Source organism: Xyrauchen texanus, chromosome 43 (genome assembly GCF_025860055.1).
Source record: "Xyrauchen texanus isolate HMW12.3.18 chromosome 43, RBS_HiC_50CHRs, whole genome shotgun sequence".
Lineage (NCBI taxonomy): Eukaryota > Metazoa > Chordata > Actinopteri > Cypriniformes > Catostomidae > Xyrauchen > Xyrauchen texanus.
The window spans coordinates 29,424,281-29,446,621 of NC_068318.1; the positions used below are offsets into that span (position 1 = coordinate 29,424,281).

The 22,341-nt window shown below is 36.9% G+C and overlaps 1 protein-coding gene across 3 annotated transcripts; it reads left to right on the forward strand.

Moving 5' to 3' along the window:
- Positions 1–1,260: 1,260 nt before the first annotated feature.
- LOC127636164 (RILP-like protein 1) lies at positions 1,261–21,914 on the forward strand. 3 transcript variants are annotated; one of them, XM_052116587.1, is made up of 9 exons: positions 1,261–1,769; positions 3,923–4,073; positions 9,235–9,353; positions 11,001–11,246; positions 13,093–13,263; positions 14,004–14,158; positions 14,298–14,402; positions 17,261–17,348; positions 19,505–19,648. In XM_052116587.1, the coding sequence occupies exons 1-9, from the start codon at positions 1,482–1,484 to the stop codon at positions 19,508–19,510; spliced, it is 1,329 nt and encodes a 442-aa protein (XP_051972547.1). In that variant the 5' UTR covers positions 1,261–1,481; the 3' UTR covers positions 19,511–19,648. The 3 variants fall into 3 exon arrangements, with proteins under 3 accessions (XP_051972547.1, XP_051972546.1, XP_051972548.1); XM_052116586.1 differs by lacking the exon at positions 17,261–17,348 and having other exon boundaries at positions 19,505–21,914; XM_052116588.1 differs by lacking the exons at positions 13,093–13,263; positions 17,261–17,348 and having other exon boundaries at positions 19,505–21,909.
- Positions 21,915–22,341: the final 427 nt, after the last annotated feature.

The window sequence follows — 22,341 nt, forward strand, 5'->3', positions numbered from 1 at the left end:
TCTTTCATAAATCAGGCAGCATCCTCAAGAATGCAGTAAGTATTCAAGGAAACCACTTGCTAGTGGCCCATTTTAGCTTTTTCAAGTGTCAATAATGCAGTTGTCATAAATTCAGACTAAGTTGTTGCCACTTTTATCTCTCACAGTTTAGGTAAAAGAAGCCTCTTTTAATTGTTGTTAATTATTGACCTTTTTAAATGATTCTTTTAATTTATTTCAACAAAATATAAAGTTTTTATGTGTTGTTTGTAACACTGATATATACAGTATATGGATACAATGAGAACAACACTTGAAATTGACTCATTTTAACATGTTTTTACTATAGTCATAACATTACTGTAACAGTATATAATTATTAAAGTAATATTCTGGGTTCAATATAAGTTAAGCTTAATTGACAGTATTTGTAACATAATGTTGATAACCACAAAAATGAATTTTGACTCCTCCCTCCTTTCTTTAAAAAAAAAAGCAAATATCTGGGTTACAGTGAGACACAATGGAAGTGAATGGGGGCCAATCCTTAAACGTTAAAATACAATTTCAAAATGTTTAGCCACAAGATGTAAACAAAATGTATATTAATACGATATTAGTGTGATCAAATCACTTACTAACCTTTTCTGAGTAAAGTTATCCAATTTTACAACTGTGCTGCCACGACTACATAACGCTGAAAATTACGATTTATAAAATTTACAGCACAAATAATACATGAGTTTTGACAAAATAATTAATGCAAGTGCTTTTATAAAATTATAAGCTTTACATTTCTGCCTTTAAACCCTCCCAAAATTGGCCCCATTCACTTCCACTGTAAGTAAATAAATGTTGCTTTTTTTAAGAAAAGGAGCGACAGATCAAATACATTTTTGTGGTAATCAATATTATGCCACAAATGCTGTCGATTGAGCTTAAAATGTATTGAATATTCCTTTAATACCCAGTGGTGTCATGATTATGACAGTTATAGATTTGTACAGCAAACAATTGTATATTTATAGCAAAGTGTTCAGACTAAAATATTCTATTACATATGCCATAATTTGTTTTATTGAAACCATAAAAGCATAATTTAACCATGGTAATAAGAACAAAAATCCATGCATTTATCTGAGCTTATTAGTCTTATTGCAAATACCACAGTTAAACTATGGTAAACAGATAGAGCCTATGTAGGGCACTATGGTGCATGACAGTGATTTAACCGCGCCATCATCTGCCACTGCTGTTGACATGCGCAGTAGATGAAGCGCCTGTGAAGAATACATAAGGGCAGGGAAACCGAACCGCAATGGTACAAGCCATATTTCCTTCCAATTAGGCCTAAAAATAACCTAAAAATGACTTTTACCCTTGACGGAGAGACATTAGGCCTACTGACTTTTTAAATGGGATTTGGCGCATTCATTGGCTACTGAAAGGGACTGAGAAAGTTTAGACTGAAACGAACTTCAGGAACATACAGCCGGACTGTCATGGAAGATTTCGGGTCGGCGCTGGAGAAGAACGTGGCGGATCTGACGGTCATGGACGTGTATGACATCGCCGCAGTGGTGGGCCAGGAGTTCGAGCGTATTATCGATCAGTATGGATGCGAGGCTCTGTCCCGGCTCATGCCCAAAGTGGTCCGGGTGCTGGAGATACTGGAGGTTCTGGTGAGCCGGAACAGCATCAGTCCCGAGACTGAGGAGCTGCGACTGGAACTGGACCGGCTCCGACTCGAGCGGATGGACCGGATGGAGAAGGAGAAGAAACATAAAAAGGTGCCTTTTTATAGACTACAACATCTATTTATGATTATCTTATATAATTAATTCGCCTCCCCGTTAAATGTACGCGGTTTAAATGGCATTCGTTGTCAGAATTATACTGGATGGTGAGTGTAGTGTTTGTCCTCAAAGGAATGCGATGACGTCAGAGCAAATGTTACATTGCGCGGCTGAAGTTGTTACATTGTTCCCTACTGATGAATTAAGACAAAAGCAGCGTGCGGGGAAGTCCCTGTTCGCGGCAGGAAATGACCCAGTATGAATCATTAAAGTCCCTATCCACTGGAACCCTGAGTATGGGACTGATCCAAAACTCACTAGGCTTATGTCACCCCAGATCTGAAGGGACCCTTTACAATCAGTACTATGGCAGTACCATGCTACATTGGTGTTATCAGATGGCAATACCATCGTACTTTGACATACATCCCCAATTCCCAAAAAGTTGGGACATTATGGAAAGTGCCAATAAATACAAAAAAGGAGTTATTCGAAAATTCTGTTCACCCTGTGCTATGTTGAAAGCACTACAACAACACATTACTTTATACATTACCTTGTGAATACAAAGTGAAGGAGTTCAAGTACCTCGGGGTCTTGTTCACGAGTGAGGGGACAATGGAGCGGGAGGTTGGCCGGAGGATCGGGGCAGCGGGGGCGGTATTGCACTCACTCTATCGCACCGTTGTCACGAAAAGAGAGCTGAGCCGGAAGGCAAAGCTCTCGATCTACCGGTAAATTTTTGTTCCTACCCTCACCTATGGTCATGAAGGCTGGGTCATGACCGAAAGAACTAGGTCGCGAGTACAAGCGGCCGAAATGGGCTTCCTCAGAAGGGTGGCGGGCTTCTCCCTTAGAGATAGGGTGAGGAGCTCAGTCATCCGTGAGGAGCTCGGAGTAGAGCCGCTGCTCCTTTGCGTCGAAAGGAGTCAGTTGAGGTGGTTTGGGCATCTGGTAAGGATGCCCCCTGGCCGCCTCCCTAGGGAGGTATTTCAGGCACGTCCAGCTGGGAGGAGGCCTCGGGGAAGACCCAGGATTAGGTGGAGAGATTACATCTCCACACTGGCCTGGGAACGCCTCGGGGTCCCCCAGTCAGAGCTGGTTAATGTGGCTCGGGATAGGGAAGTTTGGGGACCCCTGCTGGAGCATCTGCCCCCGCGACCCGACTTCGGATAAGCAGTTGAAGATGGATGGATGGATGGATATATATATTTATTTTTATGTACTCTACACTCAATTTAAAATCAGAGGACTGCACCACGCTCGAAAAAAGTTGTGACAGTCGAGTGTTTACAACTGTGTAACATCACCAATTTTCAGGCGTGTGCTTCTGGACTGTGCTGATGTATGGCTTCTCCTTTGCACAGTAAAGCCTTAACTTGCATTTGCGGATGCAGCAGTCAATAGTTTTAAGTGACAAAGGTTTACCGTAATATTCCCGAGCCCATGTCATGATATCACGATTATGTTTTTTATGATGGTGATGTCTGAGGGGTCAGAGATCACATGCTTTCAGCAGTGGTTTTCGAGCAGGACAACGTCAGACCAAATACTGCCCGGATTACATTGCATGGCTGCATAAGCAGAGAGTGCAGGTGCTAGATTGTCCTGCCAGCAGTCCAGATCTGCCTCCAGTTGAGAATGTGTGGTGCATTATGATGTGCAAAATATGCCCATGAAGGTCCAGCAAAATTGTACAGCTGAAGACTTGCATAATGGATGAATGAGGGGATATTACCATAATATCATGTTCGAAAAAACTGTTACCGTAGCATCACATCTAAAAACATGGTAATGCCATTGTACTTTTTGTATAAGCTCAGTACACCTACCATTGGCAAACCTATCAAAAGAGGACCTAACATAATTGTTACAGTACATACATGTCATGAATGATGTCTCTATGAGCAACAATAATATTGAGCAGACAGTGTAGTCTATGAATCCTATCAGTTGTAAGAAGAGAGGTTTTGTTCATGTCCTTGTGTGAAGATATTTATGCCGCTGTTTTGTGCATTTTTGCTGATTTTTTTAAATATAAACTCATGCGTAATTTATGAGCCTCTTCAGTGTGTGTGTGTGTGTGTGTGTGTGTGTGTGTGTGTGTGTGTGTGTGTGTGTGTGTGTGTGTGTGTGTGTGAGAACAGGACCTGGAGTTGGTGGAGGATGTGTGGAGAGGTGAAGCTCAGGATTTGTTGTCTCAGATTGCTCAGCTGCAAGAAGAAAACAAAACGCTGCTCAACAACCTGTCCATCAAAGAGTGTCCGATGACAGAAGAGGACATACAGAAACAGGAAGGTTGTGTTAAAACCAATGGTTCTTAAAACAAAACAAGAAAAACATTAAACACTCCAAACCTGTATGACCTTATTTCTTTTCCCCAAGAAGTTTAAAAGAATATCTTGGCCACTATTTTCTGTTAAAGGGCTCATGAGATGGAAAATAAAATTTTCCTTGGTATTTAGACATATAAGATGTATCTGTACTATAAAAACATACTGTATATTTCAGAACTCAAAACTCCCTCCCCAGTCTAAAAGGAGCATTTATAGTTCTCACTCTTTTGAAATGTCTAATTTTCAAAACTGTGTGTTCACAAGATATTTACACACCCCAGAACACGTGTCATCGCACCATTGGCCCCACCTACTGGCATTGAGTTTATATCATAAATGGAGAGGGAGAGAGACAGGCCTAGTGTTACCAACTATTCTTGAACACCAAAAGCGGACCATTATGGACTATTTTGAAGTTTGTTTTTCGTGCACATAACATGCATTACACAGACGTCTTTGACCGTTGTCATGTTTATCGCGCCACTTTTAAAAGACATGATGTCAGTTGCAACTCGTGAAAGGAGACTCCGTTCGGCTTCATTCAGTGGCTCGTATTCCTGCAGTTCTTGCACCCATCTGCGCTATTTTTAATTGTTGGTGTTTGTAAACAAGCACTAGATGGACGTCTTTGACCATTTGGATGCGTTTCTGGCGATCTGCGCCTCAGTGCACTATGTGTGTGCATCAGGGGCGGATCTAGAAAAATATTTGTAACAGTATTTGTGTGAGTGTGTTGCTCATCCATCGTTGCAAAACTGTTGAAAAACTACAACAAAAAAATCAATTTATCAAATAACCATTCGGAAACTTCCTGGTTCATTCTCAAAGTTGTTACTTGTGACAGAGTCTCTCCTTCATCAGTGTCTGACTCCGGTTCACACATATCGGGCTGAACACCACTCTTTTCACTGTCAGTCATATGCTTATTACGTCTGTCTGAAGCAGAGATGTCAAAACTCCACCCTATTCTGGATATGGGGCGGGGAGCACCAGCTCATTTGCATTTAAAGACACGCACACAAAAACGGCTAGAAAAATATTTATGGGGTGGCGAGAGGGGGGCAGGAATTTTTGAGGGGTGGCAACATTATATACTTATATATACTTAATTTAATCACGTTTATCACAGTTAGATGAGAAATAGTATGTACACTACAAAAGGGCACAGGCTGCCATTAACAAACTCATACAGACAAACTTAATCTCATGCAATCAATGTCTTAAATTTGAGGTTTCATGTGAAACAGTTAATATTAGGAATAAGTGACCATACAATGTGATCTCACTTAATAGGAGATAGAAGTATGATTGAAGTAAGGGCATTATCACCGGAAAGGCATTAAATCTCGTGCTGCATTCAGTGCAGTCGGACATTGGAGATTTGCGCTCGTAAATTGTCAAATTGGCCATGACTTTTAATTCTTCCAGTTGGCAGCAGGGGTGGCAAGGTATTCTTTTAGGGTGGCATTTGCCACCCTATGCCACCCCGGTAGATCCGCCCCTGGTGTGCATCATGGACCGTGCTATGGACTGAGTTTGTGCAGCTAATATCAGCATGGACTGCTTGTGAATCAGTCATAATACAATTCAAGCTATGCAAAGAAAAGTGAGTAAACCGTTTTAATTCATAAATATTTCAGATTTCATGACTGTTTCATAGTTATGGTGCTGATGTGCTTGAGTGAAGTTTAATATATTCGGATGCAATGTGTTGAATGTGGGTTGGGTGTAAACCCTGAATGTTAGCTTTTATAATGTTGTGGACAGCTTGTTTATTCTCATTCCAATATGGCTGAAATTGAGGAGCTGCATGATGTTAGCCAATCAGAACAGTGGGCATTTACATTGAAGTCTTAAAAGAGACGCTGAGGCTGAAACCGAGCGTTTCAATCAGAGGGCCAGTTACAGGGTGGAAAATGTTCATTTATTATTGAAGGGGACCTATTATGCAAAATTCACTTTTACATGATGTTTGAAGATAAATTTATTTGGCATTGTGTGTACACAACCACCCTATAATGATGAAAATCCACCCAGTCCTTTTTTTTAAATCCCCAATAATCATAAGCACTGTCTCAGAGCAAGCCGTTCGCAGATTCTGTACAAAGTGACATCACTTTGTACAGGCCCCGCCCACGACTGTTGACGCACACTGCTGATGGATATGTATGCTTGTGTGTTGTTTTGTTATAGCGCATAGTAAATGTTGTAACGGTATTTGTGTTTGTGTGTTGCTCATCCATCCAAAACTGTTGAAAAAACTACAACAAAAAAATCTATTTATCATATAACCATTCGGAAACTTCCTGGTTCATTCTCAAAGTTGTTACTTGTGACAGAGTCTCTCCCTCATCAGTGTCTGACTCCGGTTCACACATATCGGGCTGAACACCACTCTTTTCACTGTCAGTCATATGCTTATTACGTCTGTCTGAAACAGAGATGTCAAAACTCCACCCTATTCTGGATATGGGGCGGGGAGCACCAGCTCATTTGCATTTAAAGACACGCACACAAAAACGGCTTGTTTTTATTCCCACCCAAAAATTGGCATTTTCAACATGGTATAATAGGGTATTTTTAGCTGAAACTTCCCAGACACATTCTAAAGACACCAAAGATTTAAATTACATCTTGTGAAATTTAATGACATTACTGACATTATCAGTGGACCTCAGAGAAGATAAGAAAATTATTTAAAAAATAGCATTTCATGACCCCTTTAAGTGAAAGTAAATAGGGCCGTCAAGCTCCAAAATGACAAAAATGCACCATAAAAGTAGCATAATAGTAATAAAAACAACTTGTGCGCTATATTCAAAGTCTTCTGAACCCATATGCTAGCTTTCGGTGAGGAACAGGCCAAAACTGAAGTTGTTATTCACACAATTATGCTGTCCTTGACACATTCATGAGAGTTCATGAGTTGCAATGAATCATGAATTCGTTTTTTCAAACGAATCGATTGATTCAATTCACAAAACCAGTCAAAATGGTTCCCTCATAAATTGTACTGAACTTGTGCTTGAGTTCAGCGTTGAGTGAATTATTTTTGTAAGTGTTTGGTCACAAAAAAATTAATTCAGAATTCTAACTAGTCATATTTATTTCCAAGATAATAACTGGACGCCACTCTATGGAACTTAGAAAAGTAATTTGACAACATAGCATAATGTAGCATATACTGCTTGGGATGTTTATGGTTGCACAATGCTAGTGTAGTGCTAAATAGTACTAGGCAGTATACAGTGTACTACTCAGTGCAGAAAGTAGTAAGCTAGTATTCCATTCCGAAACTAGCTATTCCATTTACTCAGCATTCCTGTACCGGTTACAAAGCAAACATATGTGATCATCCCATAGGAATTCACATTCATTCTTTCAGCTGTTTAGGAGCTGACACAAATGTTAAGCAACATTGCACAAAGAGTCTCTTCTCTGTGTGGGTGAAGATGAGGGAGCCTGTGTGACGCAGAGACTCTCAGTGCCTCTGTCACACACATGTGCCCCACATGCAGCCGTCAGAACAGTCGTCCCTGAGTTTTTCTCTGGACCAGCTGATGAGTCTGATTCACTGGGCAGCTGTTCACACAAACTTTCTAGACCCACTATCAACACTGACTTAAAAACAATCATTTTAATTAAAAGCTTCTTGAAGGTGAAGTGTGTATTTTTTTTTTTAAATACTTCATATTTTAGTTGGCTGATTTCCATGAAAAGTGGAAACAATTTGACTCTGTGGCTCTTTGAAAGCATTTCTCTGTTTGTTTGAGTGTCCCGACCAGCACGACAGAGCAACATTGGCATCCAGTTGCATGAGTTTTGGGCGGGGTTATCCATCCGACCAATGGAAGAATGGTTAAACTTTTGAAATGGTGTGATAAATGCGTATTTTAATATTGCGTATTTTAAATATTTAATTTATTTTATAATGCGTTCGTGAGAGGCAAACTGAAAATGTTTTCTATGGTAACAAGAGAGTTTAAGTTGTATTTACCACTGAATGTTCCTCTAAGGCAGGTGACATGTTAAAGGAACAGTACACCCAAAAATAAAAATTCTCTCATCATTTACTCCCCTTCATGCCATCTCAGATGTGTATGACTTTCTCTCTTCTGCATAACACACTTCTGCAAAAAAAAGCACATAAAGGCAGCATTAAAGTAATCCATATGACTCCAGTGGTTTTATCCAGGTGTTCTGAAGCGATATGATGTGTGGGTGAGAAACAGATCAACATTTACATTTATGCATTTGGCAGATGCTTTTATCCAAAGCGACTTACAGTGCACTTATTACAGGGACAATCCCCCCCGGAGCAACCTGGAGTTAAGTGCCTTGCTCAAGGAACCAATGGTGGTGGCTGTGGGGATTGAACCAACAACCTTCTGATTACAAGCTATGCGTGTTCACGAAAGGTTCACAAGTTCTTCTTGTTTTTTGGTGATTTGCATTCTTTGTGCATATCGCCACCTACTGGGCAGGAAGAAAAACAATAAATAAATCCTATTTGCATAACAGTCCATGCCAAATAGCTTCTGAAGACATGGATTAAACCACTGGAGTGGTATTATTATTACTTTTATGCTGCCTTTATGTGCTTTTTAGAGCTTCAAAGTTCAGGTCACCATTCCCACAGAGCTGAAATATTCTTCTAAAAATCTTCGTTCATGTTCTGTAGAAGAAAGAAAGTCATGCACATCTGGGATGGCATGAGGGTGACGTAAATGATGAGAGAGAATTATAATTTTTGGGTGAACTATTCATTTAAGCCTGATGTTATATTTCTAGGTCAGTGACGATCTTAAATTGGGTGAACGTTATGTGTCAGATGCTCCACACGGATACAAATCTATTTTAAGTGCACTAACATGGGCTTCCTCGTTCAGGAAGAATTTTTGCTTACTGTGTCTGTCACACTTCTTCTGGGTGTCTTTATATCCAGGGTCCCATACAAAAGAAAGACCATGTCTGCCTGAAACGTACTGTAATAATACATTAGAACACACATAATAAAGTCCAGCCAAAGTGCCAATCAAAATGCCAATTGAATAATGCCTTATATTTTGATATCGGTTCTTTGTGTGATAAGGAGGTTGTATATTTTTCATTTATGATCTCAGGTATGACCGAGAGGGAACGGCAGGTGATGAAAAAGCTGAAGGAAGTTGTAGATAGACAGAGGGATGAGATCCGTGCCAAAGACCGAGAGCTGACGCTCAAAAATGAGGACATTGAAGCAGTAAGGAGCAATGTTCCCTGAAAATTTGGTTCTTTCAACCTGAGCAGAAACACCCCAGGCCCGACCAACACTGTGCTCACAAGAACAATATTTTCAAAGATTTTTTATTATAATATTATTTCTATAAAATGTTTTTAGAATAATTTTTTGACACTTGTTGAATATTTAAATTAATTTAATATATTAATAATAAATTAGTATTCATATTAAAATAGTATTCGATATAATTTAAAGGGTATTATATATATATATATATAAAAAAAAATTTGTGTGAATTTTGAGGCCATAGTAGCAATATTTACAAAGATATGTTTATTATAATATTATTTCTATAGAAAAAATATATAATAATTTTTTAACACTTGTTGAATATTTTAATTAATTTAATATATTAATAATAAATTAATATTAAAATAGTATTCGATATAATTTAAAGAATATTATTTATATTTATATATATATATATATATATATATATATATATATATATATATATATATATATATATATATATATATATATATATATAATATATAGTAGCAATATATATATAATATATAGTAGCAATATTTACAAAGATATTTTTTTATTACATTTCTATTTCTGTAAATATGTTTTAATAATAATTTTGTTACCCTTGTTGAATATTTATAATTCATTTAATATATTATTAATAAATTATAAATATTAACACATGATTTAATATAAGTTGATTAATATTCTATATTTTTTTGTAAAAATTTAGGCCATAGAAACATTATTTACAAAGATATTTTTTCATTATATTTTTATTTGTATAAGAAATTGTTTTTGTAATTTGTTTTTAACATTTAAGTAAGTAAGTAAGTAAGTAAAATTTATTTGTATAGCACTTTTCTCAGATGAAGATCACAAAGTGCTTCACAACAAAAGAAAGCATAAGCAGCTCTCATAAGTACATCTCAATCACAAAAAAAATAAAATAAAATATAAGTAAAATAAGCAACACTCAAACACATACACAATAGACCGGCGTCAACCATCCTCCAAACTAATCAAAAGCCTCTTTAAAAAGCAAAGTTTTTAGCTGACTTTTAAATTTTTCCACACAATCCAAGCAGCGTATTGAAGGAGGCAAAGCGTTCCACAACCTGGGTGCAACAACTTGGAATGAACGGTCCCCCCTAGTTTTGTTATTAATTTGATACTTTATTAACAAAAAAATATTAATATGAATACATTATTTATTATAACAAATATTATACTGTATAGTTATTGTAAATACTTAGGCCACAGTGACAATAATAACCAATAGATTTTTTATATTTTAATTTTATAAAACATTTATATAAAAAAAGTATTCTTTTTGAATATTTGTTATTTTATATTATTCAGAGATGAATATTATTAATATAGTATAATTTAATAATCTAATTTTGTTATTACTATGTTTTTCTTTCTTTTTTGCTTAAAAAAAATATATATTTTTTCAAGTAAACAAGACTGAAAGATTTCAGTCTTTCATCAAAATATACAAAGTTTCTCCACCTCTTAAACAACCTTTCTGCTGATCTAATGAAGGCCTTGTGGGCGGAGCATAATAATGTTATATCTTTACCATCCATTAAATTAATCATGAAAGTTAATTGTGTCCTTGATGTTTTCCAGCTCCAGCAGCAGTTGAACAGGCTGATGAAGATCAACCACGACCTGCGGCATAAGATCACGGTGGTAGAGGCTCAGGGGAAAGCTCTGATCGAGCAGAAGGTGGAGCTGGAGGCGTTCGGTCAGGCACGACAACAGGAACTGGGTAACCTGCGACAGGAAGTGTCTCGTCTTAAAGAACGACTTAAAGAGCAGGGGAAGTCCAGTACTGAGACAGAGGAACCTGCAGGACCGCCATCACCTGCAAAGGTATATGAATATGAATGGATGTGCCTTGATTCATAAAAACAGTAATTGTTCAGGAGCAGGTGACCGTATATTATGGTGTGATCATATGATAAGTGGTTATACATGCACTTGCATATCTAGCACAGCACCTATTGGTCTTTGCAAACTCTGCAAAATGGATTATGCTTTGAAACTTTTGCTTGGTAGCAAGGCAGTGAGCCACTTGAATGTTCAGTGTCAGCATGAAGTCATTTCTATTTCCCTAAATGTGGTGTGATTTAAAGCATCAGGATTGTTCACATGTTATTGTCTACAATGAGTCAGAATGATTCACCAATAAGTCACAGAGGAAACGGGGAAGAATTGGTCACACTGTCTGCTTAGTGAAGGAAAAATAAGTCAATAGACAGTATTCACAGTTAGTATTCCCACTTGATATTGTTAACCGTGGATTGTTGCTCCGTGTTACACACTGTTCACATTTTATTCTGGGTTAGCAATTGATCCTGGCTAATAAAGTGTTGAAATGTTACACCGGGCATTTGTAAACCCTTCAGGAGTATTTCATTAGCTTCATTAACATTATTTAAATAAATTACAGTACACAACCTGTTTTAAATAACAGCAAAAAAATAAAACACGTGTAATAAATTTTTTATATAATTTAATATATTATTAGAACATTAATATTATTATGAATGTACAGTATTATTCAATATAGTATAATTTAACAAATATACTGTACCATATTTCTTAGGCCAACCAGGATGATTGTTTAGTATGTTATTAATATGCTTTTATGTCTTGTTTGCTTGAAATAATTTATTTTGTAATCTCAAGCAAACAAGTCAGAATTATTTTAGTCTTTCGTTATTATTTAATAAAACTTCAAAACTTAAAATATTTATTTATTTTATTTTGTTACATTTTACTCAATTCAATCTGATGTAATTTTGTTATGAAATTGAAATGAGTATATCTTAATATATATATATATATATATATATATATATATATATATATATATATATATATATATATATGTATGTTTATTGTTTTTTTATTATTTATTTACAAAGTTTCCCAGCTCTGAAATAACTTCTGCTGATGTAATTAACCTCACATGATCAGGGCATAATAATGTTAAAATAATGCCATCCCAGATTCTTTTGCAGAAGAAGATTTTTAGAAGAATATTTCAGCTCTGTTGGTCCATACAATGCAATTGAATGGTGGCCAGAACTTTGAAGGGCTAAAAAGCACATAAAAGCAGCATAAAAGTAATCCATAACACTCCAGTTGTTTAATCCATGTCTTCAGAAGTAAGATTATAAGTGTGGGTGAGATACAGATAAATATGTAAGTATTTTTTATAATAAATTTTCCTCCCTGCCCAGTAGGTGGCGATATGCACGAAGAATGTAAATCACTAAAAACAAAAGAAGAAGAATGTGAATGTGGAGATTTATAGGAAAAAGGACTTCAATATTAATCTGTTTCTCTATCATATTGCTTCAGGAGACATGGATTAAACCACTGGAGTATTATGGATTACTTTTATGCTGCAACAATGGTGTAAATACAAGACCAGCAAAACCATTCAAAACATATTTACAGTGTGCAAATATACAATACAGTACATGAACTGCAAAAATAACCTGTTTCACCACAGATGTTTTAGCTGCTTTCCTCTTTAGCCACTCAACAAGGCTAAGATTGCATTTAGTAAATGTTGTATTATAGCACTTCGTATTTCTGTACATGCGTTTATTATTTTAAACAGTACAATGAGAGAAACAGTATTAATAATTGATTGTAGCTTTCCAACTTTGGTTCCAATTTGCGATCCACATGTTTGTAACTTCAGTTGACTAAAGCGCCTCCTGCCTGGGGTCAGGATTTAGCTTCTGAGCTCCTCGTAGGGGGCATGGAGATAGAGGAAGGGCCCCTCCATCTCATCCCAAGCACAGGGAGCCAAGGAGCCTCTACAGATGAGAGTGAGGATGAGAAGGATGATGAAGAGGCTGCGTTTTTATTGGTAACCCTAAGGATAGCATGGAATGTAAACTAATACGGTCCCCCATATCTGCATCTGTGTTTGCACAAGTCACGCAAAGGGTGACTGAAAACCCCTCCGCAGTGGCCTGAGTATGTGTGTTTATTTATTAACAGATGGTTCTGTATCATCATATAACATGCCATAAGAATAGTAAACGAATTGTTTTAGCGGTCTACAGTTAAATAAAGGCGTGAAGTGTGTTGGTTGGCGAAAGTGTGGAGACTTGTAATTCTGCGTGATCCAAAGAGTGTGTGAATGCTAATGCATGTGTGACTTCTGATTTTAAACCTTATAATTGAATTACATTTTAACTCATGTAGAAGATCATAGACAGTAATTAAAGAGCTTGTGATCCACTGTAAAGTGAAAGTCACCAATCATAAGCTGTTACATAAGCATACACATTTTTGGATTGTAAAATATTGACTCTGAGGACAATGCTGATGTCATAAAACTTACATGACTGTTTTCAATATATGACTTTTCAAGATGGATATCTGCTAAAAGTTTATTTAAAGCATGCAGATGGCCCCATAGCTAACAGACATGCACTACAAGCTACTAAACTCCCATTGTATTGCACAGGGTCTTGATGAACAATTGAACGTGTTTTTTGTTTAGTGTGGTTTTGTGTTGAATGCACCTCAGTGTACATGACCAAACAACCAATTATTTAAAATAAATGTTCATGTAATGTAAATGTTCCTCTTGTCCACCAGGAGGCTCTGTGTGATGAGGAAATGTCCGCTATAGATTCAAAAGACCCGAATTGCCCTCGATTCACCCTGCAGGAACTGCGGGACGTCCTGCATGAGAGAAATGAACTAAAAGCTCAAGTATTTATGCTGCAAGAGGAAATCGCGTATTACAAAAGGTAATTTTATCCACATAATTTATTGTTAAGTCAATCATATGTATCTTTTTTCATATGTAATTCAAAATTGCACACTTGATATTCCTACATTTGTCCCACAATGACTTCAGATAACTTTATTCTTTAATCTCATTGACAGTGAAGAACAGGAGGAGGAAACAGTCCAGCCCATGTCCGACCCGTCGCCCACCTTCAGACCAAGCTCCCGGTCCAACTTTCAGCCTGAGTCGGGCATAAAACGACTGTGTGTACTGCTAAATTTATACAGAAAACTTAAACACAATTCCACAAATAAGTATTTCATACTACTGATAAAAACAGAAAAACACAATCCACCTTAACTCTGCTCCAAATGCTAGCAAGCTACCTCACTGTCTACATAGGCAGCTACCTGCTAAGTAGCCGTTTAGATGCTTAAAAAAATGCACAACGAATAAAGCAGTACACAGTTGTCTTTAGATGCGTTTTTTAAGTTCTATTAACGTGACACGGCTTGTAAGAAATGTGGCAATGCACGCGAGTCAAAGTCATCCATCTAGCACATGTTTGCATTGAATAAGAATTGAACAAATGCGCAAAACAGATGCAAATACACGTTTTGGTATGAACCATAGACTGTAAAAAAAGATGGACGACGCCCCTTCGCTCTTTTCCATTGGTGAGAACTGAAGCCGCCAGTGTCCCGATATGGCGCTGACATCTTGGGACTTGAGTCTGCGCAGTTGCGATTTCGGGACCAGACCTGCGCAGTAGTGAACAGGAAGTAAAGCCGCGAAATCAAGGCCCCGCCCTCACTCTCGCTGAATCAATCCCAAGCACACGTCCCTGCACTTTTGACTTTTGACTTATGACGGTGTGAAATTATTAATTATAGAAATTTAGATATTAAATTTAAAGCTCCAATCTCCTCAGTCCTCCAAAGATCTTGAAAAAAAATTGGTGCTTCAGTGACTACTTCACTCAGAGAACCTGTCAATCACAGCTGTCAATCATGATGTCACAGCACCGTTTTTATAGCATCTTATTTTGAAAACAAACACTTGAAATTACATCAACGTGATAGAAACGACAGTAAATGACAGAAACTATCTTTGGAAAAAAGATATGTGAAGTGTAATTTAATTGTTTAGTTGGTCTCACGTCCCGTTGAATAACATGGGGAGGCGGGGTTTATGACCTATACTAGGACCAGTCACCGGGGGGCGATCGAGACGTTTTGGCTTCACTTTTGAGGGCTTGTGCGGCACACTTGGTATGAACTATGGCCGTGTTTAAGGGGGGCTAGATGTGCCTCGAGCCCCCCAGAAACTTCTGATGCTGAAGAACTTCCGTCCTGACTAACGACAAAACGATGTGAGATTGCATCTTAGTGCCGGCCCTGGTGGTGAACAAGTACTACACAGATGCCTTTAACGGTTGCACACTGTCACCATGTCAACAACCGCGTCTCCTGCTGAAACCTTTTAAATGCACTCCTCCCACTGGGCCCCATGGGAGTTGTAGGTCCCTGGGATTCAGCCCGTATAAGCCCGTTTGTTAATGCGCCCCTGCATGCCGTTGAATGTACCATAAGAGTATCACAAAGCTCCAGTCAGGCTTCCTAAGCAACCAATTGGCCTGGTTGCTAGGGTGGGTAGAGTCACATGGGATAACCTCCTCGTGGTCACTATAATGTGGTAACCATTCTCAGTTGGGCGCGTGTATGCAGCGGAGAATAGCGTGAGCCTCCACTCGTGCTCAACAAGCCACGTGATAAGATGCGCGGAATGACGGTCTCAGACTTGGAGGCAACTGAAATTCGTCCTCCGCCACCCGGATTGAGGCGAGTCACTACGCCACCACGAGAGCTTAGAGCGCATTGGGAATTGGGCATTACAAATAGGGGAGAAAAGGGGAGAAAAATCAAAGAATCTGCATTTGCGAATATGCATAATAAGTGACTAATTTAAAATTCTCTTTATGGTCCGCTCTGTTAATGTCACTCACACATGACACAATTAATGCTCACGGTTGATTCCAGTAGATTTTGAAGTTAGCATGTTGCTAAGTTAGCGACTCTGCACTCTTAAAGGAATATTCCGGGTTCAAGACAAGTTAAGCTCAATCGACAGCATTTGTGGCATAATGTTGATTAAAATTAATTATGACTCGTTCCCCATTTTCTTTAAAAAAAGAAAAATGGAGTTTACAGTGAGGCTCTTACAATGGAAGTGAATGGGGCCAATTTTTGGAGGGTTTAAACACAAAAATATGAAGCTTATAATTTTATAAAAGCACTTGCATTAATTCTTCTTTTAAAACTCATGTATTATTTGAGCTGTGAAGTTGTTTAAATTGTAATTTTACATTAATTTTAGGGGTTTAGGTTTGTTGACATTACATCGTCATGGTAATGAAGCTGTAAAATTGTCTATAACGTTACACAAAAAAGGATAAAAAGTGATTTAATCACATTAAAATCATTTTAACATGCATATTGTTTATGTCTTGTGGCTATGCTTTTGAAACAGTGAGTATTTTATTGTTTAAAAATTGGCCCTCATTCACTTCCATTGTAAGTGGCTCACTGGAAACCAGATTTATGCTTTTTTTTTTTTTTTAAGAAAAGGAAGTCAAAATAAAATGTTGTGGTAATCAATATTATGCCACAAATGCTGTTTTATTGAGCCCTGAATATTCCCTTTAATACACACAACAATACATAGCACACTCAAGTATTGGGTGAGATTTGGGCCTTTTTATATAGAGATGGATGGGGTTATTTTCTTGCAATACTTTTCAGTAATGAATAAAATACACACATGTATTAGTTAGCGCTTTAGCATTAGTTTTATATTTCATATTTAAACTGCAGATTGAAAATTCAGTTATGACACAACATGACTCATTTTGCCATTTTTACATCCATGTACTGTTGTGTTACTAAAATCTTTTAAAGCATGACTATCATTAATTCTGTTTTTCCATTATGACCATATGCATTTCATATGCAGGAGTATCAGACATAGAGTTTCCCCAAATTCAGCACAATATCCGGTTCCTATTTCGGTTCCTTTCTATCTTCTCTGCTCAACTCTGTATGTCTGTGCCTCTCTGTAACAGGATATTCACAGCCATTATGCCGATGGTGGCGGCTGGGTTGATTCCAGATGACCCCACTTTACAGCCAATCAGACGACTTATTTCCCTTGTACGACCATTTGGTGGTTCACCTTTGTATTCTTTGCTGTTTTAACACCTTATACCTGCCCTGCGTGTAAGCAGCTGCATGCCCCATCTCACCTTCCCCTCATTAGAGCCACTGATCGTGTAGAGCTCATTCTGATTGGCTGATTGTGGGGCTATCTGTGTGACCAGTCAGCAGGAGAATTGTTAGAATCAGCCAGTCAGAATCAAACACTCATTCCTCTAACACTTGTGCTGTACTGTATCTGATTAAATAACTGTGTTATTATATTGTCAGCTATTGGAAACTAAAAGAGTGCTTTATTAATGCATAGTGAGATGCTTGGTTGTTAATGCTTGTTTGAGCTAAAACCGTACAATGACAAACGCTTAGAACGCAAACGTTTGTAAAGACACTAATGAGGATGTCGGCATGAGGTTATGGTGACTGGTTTTATCTTTAGCCTTTAACGTTCCAGTAACATGTAGTTTGTCCATCTTTAGTTTGAAACTATATTGGATTTATATGTTGCATTATTACTTATTATTGGTGACTTATGTGCAGTGAATGATCACAAATTGGCTGTGTGTTACTAAATCTCACAAAAACATGTCCAAGTTATATTTCACCCCAAAATCAAAAGGAAAAGTATGAAATTATATTGTGCATAAAGAAAATGATATGACATACTTTTCATGGCAATTAAGCACATTTTCCCCTACAGTTCTCATTACTTAAATGTGCAAAAAATCTCATAGTTATTATTATTTTTTATATATAAATAAGCATAAATTTAATTCAGTACAACAAATACTACCTTGATATTCATGTGCATCTCCAAAAAAATTCTCCAAAAAATGTGAATGTATTTTTTTCTCGTAATTTAATTCAAAAAGTGGAACTTTCATATATTCTACATTCATTACACATAAAGTGAAATATTTCAAGCCTTTTTGTTTTGTTTTAATCTTGATGATTATGGCACACAGCTCATGGAAATCAAAAATCCAGTCTCTCAAAATATTATAATAAAGAATGTATAATACAGAAATGTCGACCTTCTGAAAAGTATGTTCATTTATGCACTCAGTACTTGGTCGGGACTCCTTTTGCATGAATTTGCATCAATGTGGCGTGGCGTGGAGGCAATCAGCCTGTGGCGCTGCTGAGGTGTGATGGAAGCCCATGTTGCTTTGATAGCGGCCTTCAGCTCATCTGTATGGTTGAGTCTGGTGTCTCTCATTTCTCTATGGGGTTCTGGTCAGGCGAGTTGGCTGGCCAGTCAAGCACAGTGGTCAGCAAACCAGTTACTAGTAGTTTTGGCACTGTGGGCAGGTTCCAACTCCTGCTGGAAAAGGAAATCAGCATCTCCATAATGCTTGTCAGCAGATGGAAGCATGAAGTGCTCTAAAATCTCCTGGTCGGCTACATTGACTCTCGACTTGAGAAAACACAGTGGACCAACTCCAGCAGATGACATGACACTCCAAATCATCACTGACTGTGTGTTTGCAGTAATTCATGCTAAAGGAGCCCCAACCAAGTATTAAGTGGATATAAAAACATTTCTGTATTATAAATTCTTTATTGTAATATTTTGAGATATTTTTATTGAAATGTTTTGAGCTGCACCTGTATATAACTGTACTTGACAAATGTTCTGTACAATTTAATAATATTTTTTATATATTTTTTCATTTATTAATAACATAATTATTTCACATTGCAGAAATAAGAATACAATTAGTTTGCATTACTTTATTTCTTCATTTAACTTAACATTTTTTTTGATTTGGGGTAAAATATGACCTGGGCATTTTTCGGCATCCAAGTATGATTATAAAGCTACGCTTTTAGAATAATAAAGTATTAGAAGTCTATGAAATAGAAATAAAAATGTGACATATACTGTCTAGCCACACCAAAATAAATCAAACAAATCATAATAATAATAATAATAATAAAATATATATTTTAAACTGCACAACATTTTTAGTACATGTGAAACATCACATTTATTTTATGATTGAGTAATTTTATGATTGAGTATTTTATGATTATCTCGTAACATTGTATATTACATAAACCGCTAAGGCTTGATAGTTTAGTTCATGTTTATTCACTGCACACTCATGCATGACAATGAAATTGAACGCATGTGTCCTATCTTACTGTCACAGGTTTAGCTTCTTTTCCCGAGACAAAACCAGAGGCTCGCAGAGGGTGGCGCAGATGGGCGAAGGCTTTGGTTCATGGGCAGGGAAAGATGACGTGTACACAGAGCAAGCCCAGGAGGCATTACAACACATGTAATGAACACAAACGCTCTACTAAATGCTTACCTGCACCATGTGACTATATGTCACGATTACGCTCCCTTTCATGGTCAACTTTCACAGCACAACATCTGCAAGCGGACGAGACACGCAGGAACACAGAGGACGGGGCAGTTAAGAGTTACTGATCTCGCCCCTTATCTTCACCCAAAGATACTGCTTGGGAATCTTTTATGTGCCTATTTTGTTAGATAGACATTTTGGACAGTTACTGTACATGGAGAATGGTGAAAAATAGATTTCAGGCAGTATTGTGATGGCGTTTTTTATAGAGAAGATGCCTTCGATAGATAAGATAAATATCTACTTTTAATTCAAATTGAATTATGAATGAGACAATGCCTAGTAACCATGAATATGCATGTGACTGAAGAAATAAGTCGATAAGATTTTAATTTTCGAAAACTATGCCCAAGCCGGAGAGATATTATGAACTTTGGAATTGCACAATAGGTTATTTTGGTGCTCTGAAATGTTTTTAAATGATTCTTATGGGTTCAAAACATGTCAAGTTCATTGACAGCATCCTTTGCATGCTGTTAATTAACACAGATAATAAGTTAGACTCATCCCTCAGTTTATAAAAATACAGACATCGCGTTTACAGTAATGCACTTACAATGGAAGTCAATGGGGCAAGTGCACCAGAGGGGTTAAAAGCAAAATGAGCACATCGTAATTTTGTTAAAGCACTTATATTAATTCCTCCATGCAAAAAAGGTGTTTTATTTGAGCTGTAAAGTTGTCTACATCATCCTTTCAGAGGTGGGACTACTTTTCTAGGTGCAAGAACATCTGGTTATGCATTACTTACATAATTCCTATGGCTAAAGTTTTCTCTATGTCAACGGTCCCTTTCTGGTATTCTTTAGCGTATTTTGTGAATGTTATAGCTGAAAAAGTGGATATAATTCACAGACAAGGGTAGAAAGTGATTTTATCACACTTGTCTCATGTTAACACGTATAATGTTTAAGTCTTATGGCTATATTTTTTAAACTGTGTTTTTTAAAGGAATATTCCAGGTTCAATACAAGTTAAGCTCAATTGACAGCAATTGTGGCATAATGTTGATAACCACAATAATAATAATAACAATAAAAAAAGCTAAAGTTGAGGTTACAGTGAGACACTTACAATGGAAGTCAATGGGGCCAATTTTTGGAGGGTCCAAAATGCAGAAATGTGATGCTAATAATGTTATAAAAGCACTTACTGTACATTAATTCTTCTGTTAAAACTTGTGTATTTTTGAGCTGTTAAGTTGATTAAATCGTCTTGTTTGTACGGTCATTATAGGGTTTACAGCATTACGTCATCATTGTAACAAAGTTGTAAAATTGCATATAACTTACTTTACACAGAAAAGGTTAGTAAGCGATTTTATCACATTAAAATTATGTTAACACATGTATTGTTTACTTCTTGCGGCAATGCTTTTGAAAATGTGAGTATTTTGACATTTACGGATTGTCCCCATTGACTTCCATTGTAAGTGTCTCAATGCAACCCAGATAAAGAAAAGGAGGGACGAGTCGAAATAAATATTTGTGGTTATCAACATTATGCCACAAATGCTGTTGATTGAGCTTAACTTGTATTGAACCTGGAAAATTCCTTTAACATTTATCCTGGTGCAATGCATTACTCCATTGACCTCCATTGTAAGTGCATTAATGTAAATGCAGTTTTACATACTTCGTACAAGTCCAAATTATTCCTGCAGTCCATAGAGCTTAACATGTATCGAACCCCAAACATTACTTTGAAAATTGCATTAATGCAGAACTATATTCATAATCCATAGCTTACTACTGGTATCTGTCTAAAGTATCAGTCACATATTCAAATGTCATTCACCAGCTGTTTGCATTGCTTGAATGGTATTTTCACTGGCAATAATAGAACTGAGTACAAGCATGAAAATGCTTAACTTTGATAAAGTGTTTGTTAAGGCAGCTTTGTAAGCTAGAAATACATGCCTGTGGGCCTGACTTCAATTGTTGAACAACTAGTACACCACTCAATATGATGGCAAACTCCAGAATTGGAAAAATAAACTATTTAAGAGTGAAAGAAACTACCACACAAGGGTTTCCAGTAACATTTCACTGTTAACGGAAAATGTACTGGATCCAATGTATCACTATGAAGGATTAGATATAACAACTCATCTCATTGTGTATTAAAATATTTTATACCATGTATTGAACTAAAAATGCTCTTCATTTCAAACATGTTGATATGCCCAACAGAGAGTCTTCATTTAAATGAATCATATGACATTCATTTATTGGTGCTTAGTACAAATTCAGTTCAAATTTAAAGGAAGAGCTCATTCAAAAATGAAAGTGATGTCATTATTTACGCACCCCTATGCCGTTCCAAACCCGTATGCTGTCATTTTGTGTTCCACGGAAGAAAGGAAGTCAACCGGGTTTGGAACAACATGAGTTTACTATTTTTTTTTATTTTGAGGTGAACTATTCCTTTAGGCTTTATTCAAAAAGTGAAAACTAAGATACTGAAAAAATATAAATAAATAAAAACTAACAACAAAAAAGTACAGATTAACAACAATCTTGGAAGTATTTGGCTATAAATGCATCTAGTTTTATTCTCCGTCTCCATACGAGTCTCTTTTCCTTTTGTTGTGACCTCTATCATTCCAATCATTCCCT